Source organism: Tasmannia lanceolata, unplaced genomic scaffold (genome assembly GCF_043159265.1).
Source record: "Tasmannia lanceolata isolate RefF3 unplaced genomic scaffold, GAP_Taslan_0.1 ptg000007l, whole genome shotgun sequence".
In the NCBI taxonomy this organism is placed as follows: Eukaryota; Viridiplantae; Streptophyta; class Magnoliopsida; order Canellales; family Winteraceae; genus Tasmannia; species Tasmannia lanceolata.
The window spans coordinates 12,043,586-12,056,271 of record NW_027518684.1 but is presented as its reverse complement, the minus strand read 5'-3'; the positions used below and the strand labels follow the sequence as shown (position 1 = coordinate 12,056,271).

General features: G+C 40.3%; 1 protein-coding gene across 1 annotated transcript; it reads right to left on the bottom strand.

Moving 5' to 3' along the window:
• Positions 1 to 1,394: 1,394 nt before the first annotated feature.
• LOC143881911 (WAT1-related protein At1g68170-like) lies at positions 1,395 to 12,325 on the bottom strand. The gene is made up of 7 exons (XM_077385251.1): positions 11,318 to 12,325; positions 11,120 to 11,182; positions 10,096 to 10,212; positions 8,590 to 8,836; positions 8,351 to 8,509; positions 7,704 to 7,855; positions 1,395 to 1,742 (listed from the first exon to the last, which is right to left on the bottom strand). Exons 1-7 carry the CDS (start codon positions 11,515 to 11,517, stop codon positions 1,574 to 1,576), a joined length of 1,107 nt encoding a protein of 368 aa, XP_077241366.1. The 5' UTR covers positions 11,518 to 12,325; the 3' UTR covers positions 1,395 to 1,573.
• Between the last annotated feature and the right edge of the window lie 361 nt (positions 12,326 to 12,686).

Here is a 12,686-nt window from a genome sequence, read left to right as displayed (position 1 = left end):
AAAGGGTTCCTCAAGTTGGGTCAGGTTGAACATTGTCTGGTTGGAAATCGGGTCAGGTTGGGTTCGGGTTGGACAAATGGGTTCCTCGGGTCGGATCAGCCTCAACCAGACCCAAGTTGCACCCCTACACAAAATATGGAAAGGACAACCTGCTAAAAAGGTCAAAAGCCAAGTGAAGGCATGCATAGCATGGGACTAGGTGTGACCCAGTCTGATACGTGACGTTTAAAGGGCCTAGCCTAAGGCTTTCCATTTGGCATGTTGGTTAGGTACTCAATATGCAGAAGGAAATGACTGCGTGTTTAAAATTCCACTAGTGCTGATATTTACACTAAAAAAGGGTGATAATTTCGGTATTTCAAGGAAAGACAAAGGGTGCGTTCGTTAACAATTCTTGGGATTCGTTAACAATTCTTGGGATTCTAATCTGGAATTCAGAATCAATTCTTATTCTTTAGAGTGATTCCAAAATCAGAATTACGTTTCTTAACACATTCAGAATTACGTTCACCTAATCATATCATTTGACCCTTCCTACAAATCGGGGTGGTTGAATCCAGTTGAGGCCTGCTGTAGCCCAACCTGAGAGATCATTTGCTCAACCCAACAGGATCCAACCCAAGCCTTGGGTTAAGGATGGTCAACCCTAACCTAACCTGAAATTAAATTGGATTGGCTTTTTCTAAACCCTAACGCAACATAACCCAACGTAACTCGAGGAAATGCCTACCTAACCAGAGCCAAAGTTAGGTCGAATCAGTCGGGTTCAGGTTGAGCCAACCCAAAAAAATGCACCCCTGCATTTGACCTCTAGTGCGGATATAGGGTGTTATTTATCAAACATGGTGGGTGTGAATTTCAGGCACATGTATCAAAGTAAAAGACAGAGAATACACCCTGTATTCATTGCTCCTTTCTTTCCCTCCACGTAATCCTTCTCTTCCAACAAAGGCCACCTCTTCTCCCTCGTTTTATTTTATTATTACATTTTTAATACTATTTTACTCTCATCCCAATCAATCGATTAGGGGTGCAACTCGGGTCGGGCAAGTCGGGTTTTCCAAAACCCTACGCTACCCGAGAATTATCTCGGGTCGGGTCGGGCTTAAATTTTTACAGGAAAACCCGATATTCCTACACCCGACCCTACCCTGGTAGGTACCCAAAAGTAGATAAGAAGAAGGTGAAATAATGGTTCGTTTGGGAGACCAGTCCCTCGTACAATAGCACAAAATTAAGTTAAAAATCTTCTCTACCTTGGGGAGAGAGAGAGAGAGATGCGTAATGCAGGGGAGTGAAAATATCATCTCCATATCATTTTTGCACATGTGGGGAGAGAGAGAGAGAGAGAGAGAAACTTTAGCAATGGAAATTACTAACTGTTGGGCACCATATACAACATCAAAACATTTTTACCAGAAACTTACTAACACATTAATAAAGCCAATATTTACTGTGTCACTGTTTTGTATGATATAGAAACTTAAACAAAAATTATAACATAAAATATTAATGGTGCATCGAAACAGTAAAGCAGCAAAATCCTTCCACCAATACAAAGCCAAAAATGTTGCTATCCACTTTGGCTATGAGCCTGTGGTGCACCCAATATCCCAGTTTCGGTGGCGGGAGTTTCAGCCACCACAACTTCGATGGAAGCCTCGGGAGTCTTTTCCATTTCCCTCCCCTTTCCCCACAGCACCAAGTATAAACCAATTAAAATCAGAACTGCTCCCAATACACTAGTCACGACAAGGAAATGGTGTCAATATCAAAACATTGTGTGTTGTTTAATTTCTTTATATGTAAAACAAAAGGAAAGTGATATTTCCAGCCCGTTTTGTTTGTCTCTTATTAAAAATGGGTGCATTGCCACCTTTTTTTGGTTGGTCTTATTCTTCTTCGGGAAAGACAAACAAAAGAGGTGGGGGTAAATAAAAACAAAAGAGGATAGAAAAGGAATGGTGTGTGCCTAAGGTCCAGTATTTTCCAGTGGGGCCCAATTCATAGATTGATCGAAACCATTCATTTGTTGGGCCAAACCATAAAAAAGCTGTACCACGTAAATCATTTCCATCCTCTATGATGTGCAGTCCTTCTAAAGATCGGAGGGTTAGTATCATCCCACTAGCTTTGATATTGACACGGCCCACAATTTTCAAAATACATTTTGTTCACTTGCAGAGATATTGCATATATTTATTACAGCCAACATAGATAAGTTCTAAAGTGAAGTGAATGGCGCTACTAGGTAGAAATCCTTGGATAAGCTGTTCAGGAATTGGCTGTGGTGCTTGGATAATTAAGTTTAGCAATTTTTGCAAAACAAATCTTCTACTTTGTTTTATTTATAAAGAGAGTTGATAGCACACAGACACAAGAGGGAAATGAAGCACGTGCACAGGAAGGGAAAGTGAATGAGGAAAGTCAGCAAAAACAGGGGCAACCAGTGAGAGAAAGGAGGATTACGAATAAACCCAAGTGGTTGAAGGATTACATGCATAATTAAGATTAGTCCAGTCTTAGTTAGTTAATTTTCCATCTTTTGTCTTTACATATGAAAAGAGAATGATTGTAGTTGTTATAAGAAATAGCCACTGTACTTAAACGATTTGTGACAGCCCTTTTAAAGGTGGGATCACAGCCAATGAGGGCAGATAATGAAAAACAATATTCTTTCTCTGACTTCTTCTTCTTCTTCCTTTTTCTTTCCTCTCTTCTCTCCATTTCTCTTTTCCGATACTCTGTTTTGGGTGTGAGCTTCAGATCTCTAAACAAAGTTCATATCATTGGCGCTTTCATTGAGCCTTCGAACCTTCGTTTGCATCAATGGCCGACAATACGCGGTCTCAAGCGAAGATCGACGAGCACTTCCAACAATACCAACAACAAATCAATGAGTTCCGACTCCTCCAATCGCAACAACATGGCGAACTGGTTGCTATGCTCAAACAACTTCAACTCCAATCACCGGCAACCCTGCTTCATCGTTCAACCAGTGAGGAGACTTCTTCAGGTGATTCATCGGAGGAAACTGTTCCAAATCAGACAAACTTTACCAAATTTATTCGGATGGATGTTCCGAAATTTGACGGCACCGATCCCGTTGGGTGGATTTTCAAAATCACACAGTTTTTTTACTATTACGAGACACCAGAGGATCAGCGTGTGGCCATCACTTCCTTTCATCTGGAAGGACCGGCCCTTCCTTGGTTTCAATGGGCGCGCTCTAACAACCTCATTCATTCATGGAAGGGCTTCTTGGATGCAATTCGTCTCCGTTTTGGACCATCTCTATCCCAAAACCCTAAAGGAGCCTTGGCGAAGATTCATCAAAAAACCTCTGTTGAAGAATATCAAAGCCGTCTTGAAGATCTTTCTAACACGGTTAGTGGTCTCCCTGAATCATTTCTTGTGAGTTTCTTTATTTCCGGTTTGAAACCCGAGCTGAGAAGAGAACTCCAAGTCTTACAACCTACCTCTTTGTTACAAACGATTTCCTTCGCTCGAATTTACGAACAAAAATTTGCTGACCTACGGAAATCATGGAAACCTGGGTGGATCAATCTAGTTGGGGGCCAAGGTCTCTTACATTCACCACCTATTCCCTCTGTTAAACCTCTCGCCCTTCCCGCACCACCCTTGAGACAACTACCCATTCGAACAAGGCAGTTATCAAAGGAGGACATGAAACAGAAACTAGAGAAAGGATTATGCTATTTTTGTGATGATCGGTACACTCCGGGTCATGATTGTCGACGGAGATTATACCATTTGTATATGCTAGAGGAGGACCCGATGGATGACCAGTTAGTCTCTACGGATGCGCTTGCCAACGACAACTCAGCCGAAATTTGTTTCATGCTATGGTTGGACAGCTGAATCCTCGAACTATTCGCGTCATAGGCGTGAGTACTCATACCTCTCTCCACATTTTAATCGATAGTGGTTCCACACACAACTTCGTTCAGGAGAAGGTTGCTCAATCACTCCATTGGCCCATTATGCCCACAACCCCTTTCAAAGTTCTTAATGGCAATGGTGATTCTCTTCTTTGCACACACCTCTGTTCTAATGCCCATATTTCAATTCCGAACCATGACTTCTCATTACAACCTTTTGTATTACCCATTAAGGGGGCAGATATTGTATTAGGAGTTCAATGGTTAGAGGAGTTAGGACCAATCCTCGCAGACTATAAGCTTTCCGCCATGGACTTTACCTGGCCAGGAAAACCAGTGAAGATTGTGGGCGCATCGGAATTAAATCCATGTCCTTTACAGGCCTCCCATTTGAAATGTCTTTCCAAAACAGATTCCATAGCTACTTGTTTTCAATTAATTTGTATGGATCACCACACAAACCAACCATCTCTGATAGACAGTGGCAATAACTACATTCCGGCTGACTTACCGCTGCCAATTCCTAATGTTTTGCATCATTTCTCCAAACTATTTCAAGAACCAAAAGGACTGCCACCACAGCGAGACAGCGACCATCAAATTCACTTACTACCTGGGTCGACTCCGGTGAACGTTCAATCTTATCGCTATCCTCATTTCCAGATGAATGAAATTGCAAAATTGGTTCAGGAAATGCTCAACAATGGGATCATTGTCCCCAGCCATAGCCCTTATTCTTCCCCTGTTCTTTTCGTAACAAAGAAGGACAATACATGGTGCTTTTGTGTGGATTACAGGGCCCTAAATTCCATTACAATCAAGGATCCATTCCCCATTCCCCCCATTGATGAATTAATGGATGAGTTACATGGTGCTATGGTTTTCTGCCAACCTCAAATTGAATATCTGGGTCATTTGGTTTCGGGCGAGGGCGTTCAACCTGATCCCGATAAAATTCAGGCAATGCAAACTTGGCCACATCCCACGAATTTGAAACAATTACGGAGTTTCCTAGGGCTTACTGGTTATTAAAGGAGGTTCGTCCACCATTCTGCTACTCTTGCTGCTCCTCTCACCAACCTTCTCAAGAAAGACGCATTCAGTTGGTCTTCGGAAGCTCAGTTTGCTTTTGATAACATAAAGGATTTAATGACGAAACTTCTTGTGTTGACTTTGCCCAATTTTTCACAAGAACCTTCCTCCGATATCACATGCATCCTTCCTTGTCAAATGCAATTCACAGTTTCAAGCCCAATTTCTGATATCACACCTCAACTACAGCAAGAGAATATCAGTGATCCTCAATTGAGGGAAATTCATGACAACATCAGCAGAGGTCTCCCCCTGAATTCACAAGACGGAATGGCCTTCTTTTTCATAATCAACGATTATTCATCACTTCCCATTCGCCATTACGATCCAAAATCATCTTTGAGTTTCATAATACCCCTCCGGGAGGACACACAGGGGTCTTGCTACACACAAGCGAATTTCTGCAAGTTTCTACTGGGAACAAAATGAGAGATGACATCAAACAGTTTGTGCAAGCATGTCTTATCTGCCAACATACCAAATATTGCGCCACGCCTTCCCTGGGATTACTGGAACCCTTACCCATCCCTAAAAACATCTGGGAAGCTTTTGCTATGGATTTCATAACAGGTCTTCTGCCTTCTAATGGATACACAACCATTTTCGTTGTAATGGACCGCCTCTCAAAATATGCTCACTTGGGCACCTTACCAACCAGTTTCAATGCTGTCAAGGCAGCAAAACTCTTCACGGAGATGATAGTTAAACTTCATGGCATGCCAAAATCCATTGTCTACGATCGGGACCATATTTTCATCAGCAAGTTTTGGTCAGAGCTATTTAAATTCAGACACAAAATGAACCAGTTTCTACAACCAAATGAACCGGTTCTGATTCAGTGGAATGGATTGCTACCAGCGGATACCTCTTGGGAAAATGTTTCCGACTTACAGAAGGAATATCCCCACCTAAACCTTGAGGACAAGGTTCCATTTCAAGGGGTGGGCAATGATAGCACACAGACACAAGAGGGAAATGAAGCACGTGCACAGGAAGGGAAATTGAATGAGGAAAGTCAGCAGAAACAGGGGCAACCAGTGAGAGAAAGGAGGATTACGAATAAACCCAAGTGGTTGAAGGATTACATGCGTAATTAAGATTAGTCCAGTCTTAGTAAGTTAATTTTCCATCTTTTGTCTTTACATATGAAAAGAGAAGGATTGTAGTTGTTATAAGAAATAGCCACTGTACTTAAACGATTTGTGACAGCCCTTTTAAAGGTGGGATCACAGCCAATGAGGGCAGATAATGAAAAACAATATTCTTTCTCTTACTTCTTCTTCTTCCTTTTTCTTTCCTCTCTTCTCTCCATTTCTCTTTTCCGATACTCTGTTTTGGGTGTGAGCTTCAGATTGTTAAAGATTTTTCAAAATCAAGTGTTTTTTGTCAAAATAATTTTTGGAAAATATTTTCTTTAAGTGTGTTTTGGAAAAAGAAAAACTTTTCTTTGGAAATAGTTGCTTTTTGCAAGAGAAAGAGAATAGTGTAATGTAGTTGAAAAGATAGTCCCAAATCGGATGAGAGAAAAGAAAGAGAATGGCTTATAAAGCACTACACTTTTCTATTACTTGTTTGATTGCACATTGGGTTGAACCTATGGTTGGACCCGCGGGACGGTGCAACGCACCGTTCGCGCACGCGCGGCGTGGGCAATGGGCAATAGGCTATATGGCGCATAGTGGCGCTTTTTTAGGCGCACTTCGCACGCCGCATCGTAGCGAGGAGCGATTGGAGCCTTTAATTTTTCCAGATCTGATCTGGACCGTTGGATCTAGACGATTGTGGATCGGTCTAGTGAGTGGGCCGAATAGTTCAAAGGCCCATCAAGCCCAAGCCCAGTGTCGAATAGTTCGATTGGGTTGGGCTTTGATTCGAGCACAACGGTCGGCCCAGCGGGCCCAGTGCTCCAACGGTCAATGGGTGCGATCCATTGGGTTGTGTCCCTTCCCAACGGTCAAGGATCTAAGGGGTGCGATCTGTACCATAGATGGATCATCTAACGGTTAGATGTGAGGACGGGAATTTAAATATCCCAACAGACTCTCTAAGATTGATCTGGTTCGTTGAATCGCGTATGGGCGCGATCTAACGGCCAGAATTCAAACCGATCTGGAAAGACTCTATACAGGGGTGCTTTTCACACTAAAAAGACACCAGAGGCTCTATAAAAGTTGCAGAACCCAACCATTTCAAAGAACAATCGAATTTACCCATTTCTGGATAAATTCTTAAGACTTCTAATGCATTATACTCTCTTTCTTGCTCCCACCAAAATTCGTTTTACTAAACTATTTTCTTATTGTTTATCTAATTACTGTTATACTGCAGTAACAGAAATTAAACTGATTCTCTCAGGCTTGTAAGATTCTAAGGGCATTTCGGATTTGACTCCGCTTGTGCATAGCGTCGTCAAATTAGTAGGACATTCCTACTGGCTTCATTGTATCTTGGAGGCAGTTCGCGGATCCCCTTTGCACACTTCTAGTGGGGGCGAAATCTGTCTTAAGGAAAGCGATTTCGCGCCTTGAAGCAAACTGGTTACTGCTTTTTCTTTCCAACAGATACAGAATTATTTCTCTAACACAGATCTCTAAACAAAGTTCATATCAAGAGTCTTCTAGTTTGACAATTTGCAAATAGAGCCATCACATTTTAGTGAATTTTGTAAAAAAATGGGCTGAAACTGAATCGAGAATAAAATAAACGAACCTTCCAAGATGCAGCTTTTCGTCTAGGATGAGGGACCCCACAACTGCGACGATTATCAGTGTTAACGGCATAAATGTGGAAGCAAAGAGTGGGCCCCGCTCTTTAATACACCACGCTGTGAGTGTCACAAGCAACGCGGTCCCAAACGATCCCTACACGCCAAAAGAGAGAACACAGACATACACTCAAATTACCAAAATACCCTTCAATCAAGGTTAAAACGTAATTCAAATAACAGGGTGTCATTTGGTATCCGTATCAAGGTTCCTTTCTCATATTTGCATGAAGACTTTGGTTTTGTACAAAATATCAGCCGAAAATCACTTCCTTAATTCTCGATACAGAAGGAGAAAAATAGAATAATGATATCACCACTACCGTATTTTGATGATCGCACTCCTCACATCATCCGCACCATAGGATGATCCAAACCGTCTATTAGATGGACCACAGCCTAAATAGGCTGTGCAACAAAATTCATTTCCATATGTTGGTCCTAACCCTACGATTTATAGAGGGACTGAATACTAGAGGGTTGATCCTAACCTCTTTTTAAAGTGAGGAGTGCGATCATCAAAATACGGTAGTGGTGATATCATTTCCCAATATTATGATGGTGTATGACCAAGATAAAGAAAAAAAAATACCGAATAAAATGCGGTGAGAAGTCGAATGTTCCATCCAAGCTTCCATTGGGTCCAATCCCTCTCCGTGCAAAGCGCAAAAATAGCAGATTGTATGGACGCCATCAAACACATCAGTGTCGCGCTTGAGTAATGACAAGGGCATGTCTCGGTCATCTTAGGCTGCAGAAAAAAAAAAGTTGATAATAGAGATTAGTTTTAGTTAATTGAACTTCGTAGGACAAATACTGTCGTAAATTTACCTGAATAATATACCATATTCCATAGGAGACACAACTCGCAACAGCCATCAATGAACCCATGACATGATTTCCAGACCCTTGTGGACTGGACTTTTGTTGGTGGTGGCCCACAAGGTTAGTATTCGAAGACCATAGATGAATCTCCACACCTTTGTAGAGTGTCATCAGCATTGCACCACCAACGCTGATTAGTGTCCCTATAACCTTAGCTTTACCATACATGGTTTGAGTACCCAACCTCTCTAACCTACAAAAATAGAAACATATAGTTGATTTTTAGGGCTGCAACTCGGGCGGGCGGGTCGGGTTTTGGAGAACCCAACCCTACCCGAGAAATATCTCGGGTCGGGTTTTTTTTCGGAAAACCCACGATTCCCTAACCCGGCCCTACCCATGATAAATCTCGGGTCGGTTCGGGTCGGGTCGGGTTTTTTCACGTTGACGCAAATTTTTAAGGAACATTCTTGTTTGGCAAGGCAACTCAACTCATAGAAGCAGAAATTACACTCACATTACACTTGAATCAAACAATGATGTAATTACACTCACATCACACTTGAATCAAACAATGCTGTAATCAAACAATGTTGTAATTACAATCAAACAATGCTGAATCAAACACTTGAATCAACTCAACTCATAGAAGCAGAAATTACACTCACATACAGTAACAATGGGTGCGTGGGTTTTCACTTTTAACTTTGGGATAATTACATTTACGCCCCCTCTAGTTTCTGACACATCCACTTCCACCCCTATAGTTTAAAACGTGACAAATACACCCCTGTAGTTTCAATTTGTTTAAGGTTTGCCCCATTAGCTGAAGGTTCGTCCATAGATTGAAGGGTTAGGATGATCAGATGGAGCTGATTTTTTGGGCACACCACATCTATGTCAGGACCCATCAAATGAACGCTTTGGATCATCCAAATAATGTGGGCCCCTACCCGAATCCAAACACTACCAAAAAATCATCTAAATAATGTGGGCCCACATTGTTTGGATGATCCAAAGCGTTCATTTGATGGGTCCTGACATAGATAGGATGTGCCCAAAAAATCAGCTCCATCGGATCATCCTAACCCTTCAATCTATGGACGAACCTTCAGTTGAGAGGGCCTACCTTAAACAAATTGAAACTACAAGGGTGTATTTGTCACGTTTTAAACTATAGGGGTGGAAGTGGATGTGTCAGAAACTAGAGGGGGTGTAAATGTAATTATCCCTTTAACTTTTAACTAACAATAGAAAAAAAATGTACATACTATAACTTATGTAACTCGGGTCGGGTCGGGCCCCTTCAAACCCGGCTCGACCCGAGATTCATTCGGGTTTTTGAATGCTGAACCCAGCTCGACCCGAAACCCATGAAACCTGAACCCGACCCAGGCTATTTTCGGGTCGGGTCGATGCGGGTCAGGTAAAACCCGGCTCGAGTTGCAGCCCTATTGATTTTCACACCAATTTGTTTGGGAATGTTGCGAGTTCGAAAATTAAAAGACTCACCCAACTGACACAGCCATTATGAATGTAATGACTGGAATAAAGTTCAACATAGCAGAAACAAAGGTGGCTGAGGTCATAGACAGGCTCCAGAGATACAAATTACCCACCAAAGTTGCCCTGTAAAAAAATTTAAAAACTTATATTTAGAACAGAGAGAGAGAGAGAGAGAGCATATGGTAATTCAAATTACATTTTTCATGTATAATCAAATAGTGGAAAAGTAGGAAATTCTAGGAAAAAAAAATTCTTTGCCGAACTTTTTCTACAAAATTCGTTCAATCCAAACACGTAAAGGATGTAATTTTCAGGCAATTGTCATCTCTATGGCAATATATATAGTCCAAATCATACCAATATCAATATCTCATGGTCGGGGTCAATCAGTGGGTGTTTTATCTAATCATTTGTTTACTTAGAGACACCTTCAATTTATGAAAATATCACTTTAGATTAACCATAATCATATTATGGAAGCAAAATTGTGAAATGAAAATATCACTTTAGATTAACCATAATCATATTATGCAAGCAAAATTGTGAAATGAAAATAAGGCCGTAGGCTCATTTTCGTTTGTTGGAATTTTCTTGAAAATTTTGGGAAGGAAAATATTTCTAAAAGTTATTATTTTTTTCCACACTAAAAAAAGGACAACTTGAACCAACCCTGATTAGATCTCTAATTTATGATAATATCCCACTAAATTACTTATAATCATATCATTCCCCTCCAAATTGTGAAAAGAAAAAAAATTCCCAAGAAAAAGTTTTCCAATTCAAACTTGGCCTTAGTAAAAAACAGAGAGATATTATAGGCTTTATTGTTTGAAGAACAAAAATAAATAAAAAGTAAAAATCATCCTAACTTTTCTTCTATCTGTGTTAATGAGATTTTATATGGTGTTAAGCGCTAATAGTCCTTCATTTTTCAAAAAAATACTGTTCGGACCACATCATAGGTGATCCAAACCGTTCATCCGACATACATAGGGGTTTAACACAATCCAAACCCTTTTTTCTCACCTACCCAAAAAACCCGCAACAAAATCCCTGTAATAATAAAGTCCAGGTTAGAATGGGACGATTATTCCTGCAACCAAAAGAAAATTAAATCAAAACCCAGGAAAAAAAATCCAGTGAGAGAAACCCAAACAAACAAAAACAAAATCCAAGACCCAAACAAACAAACAAAAAAAAAACATCTAAAGAACTAAGGTAGAATTACCTTCCTAGAAAGAATGCAAGCGGGGCCAGTATAGCTGTAGCAAAGACATATCTATAGGCTATTAAGATCCTCAAGCTCATGCCATCTATTACAGCAAATTTATAAAATATGTTGAGCCCTGCGAGTAGAATCTGAACAACCACCATTAACACCACAGGCCTCATTCCATGTAAACATGTCAAAAAATCACCAAACGCCATATTTCCTCAGAAAGAAGAGAAACCCTAGAAGGGAGACTTTCAAAGGGAGATAGAAGAGGGTAAGAATGGTAAAATGAAAACCAAACTTTATTAAATAGGAAATAGATATGCTTTTAAGGAAAAAAATGCTACCAGATTTTCTATTTCTCTTTGTTTTTAACCTTCTCTATTTGGGTATGTTATTATGAAATAGTGGGGTGCTCTGCGAAATCCCTCAGTGCATGTATCATTCCTAAACAGGAAATTTCAAAGGGTATACATGGAACCTGGTCAATTTACAACCTAAGAAGAAAAGTATCATATGAGTTGTTTACAACCTAGGAGGAAAAGTATCATTTGGGTTGTTCGAATCGTATCATAAGTATATATCCTTTACTTCAGGAAACTCACATAACTGTGTTTTTTGTTCCCCTGCCACATTCGCATTGTTTGTCTCTCTCTCTCTCTCTCTCTCTCTCTCTCTCTCCCATTGGTCTTACTCTTTCTGTTACATATCATTTTCAAATTTCTCTCCTTGTTACATATCATTTCCCCATTGGTCGTTTCCCTCTTCGTTTTTTTTCCTGTGGACATGTCAAATAAAAGATTTGGATTTGGTTTATTTGCTAGCAGTCCTCTATCGCAAAGACATTTGAAAAATGCATGGTGCGTGTAGATATCATACTTAGGGAACAATCTAAATTAACAATATCAAACATCCAACCCCCCTTTCTGAAACGAGAAAAATATTTGAAGAGCCATCCAATGAGACATTTCCTTTGACATTGAACATTTGTAGTACCTCACCTAACATTATCTTATGCATGGGGAAGAACTGCATATAAATGTTTATTGGAAAGTTTTGATAGGTTAGGTACATTATCTTATGCATGAGTCATGAAAATTTTCTAAAGGATTCATTAGCCGACCCCAACTAGTTTGGAATCAGGAGGAGCATTATTTATTTTTTTATTTCAGTGAGTGATTGGATTAAACTCTATATTGATTTTTTTGGTTATTGGGGGTGGGGTGAGATGAGTAGATGACTTTATGGATTAGTAGATTATTGTCTTGGGATTTGATGGTCGCACCATGGATATTTAATTATTGAGGTGAGAAATTAAAGGAAGTCCATCTTTCATAGGATGATCCAAACCATTCATTTGTTGGGCCAAAACATAAATAAGCTC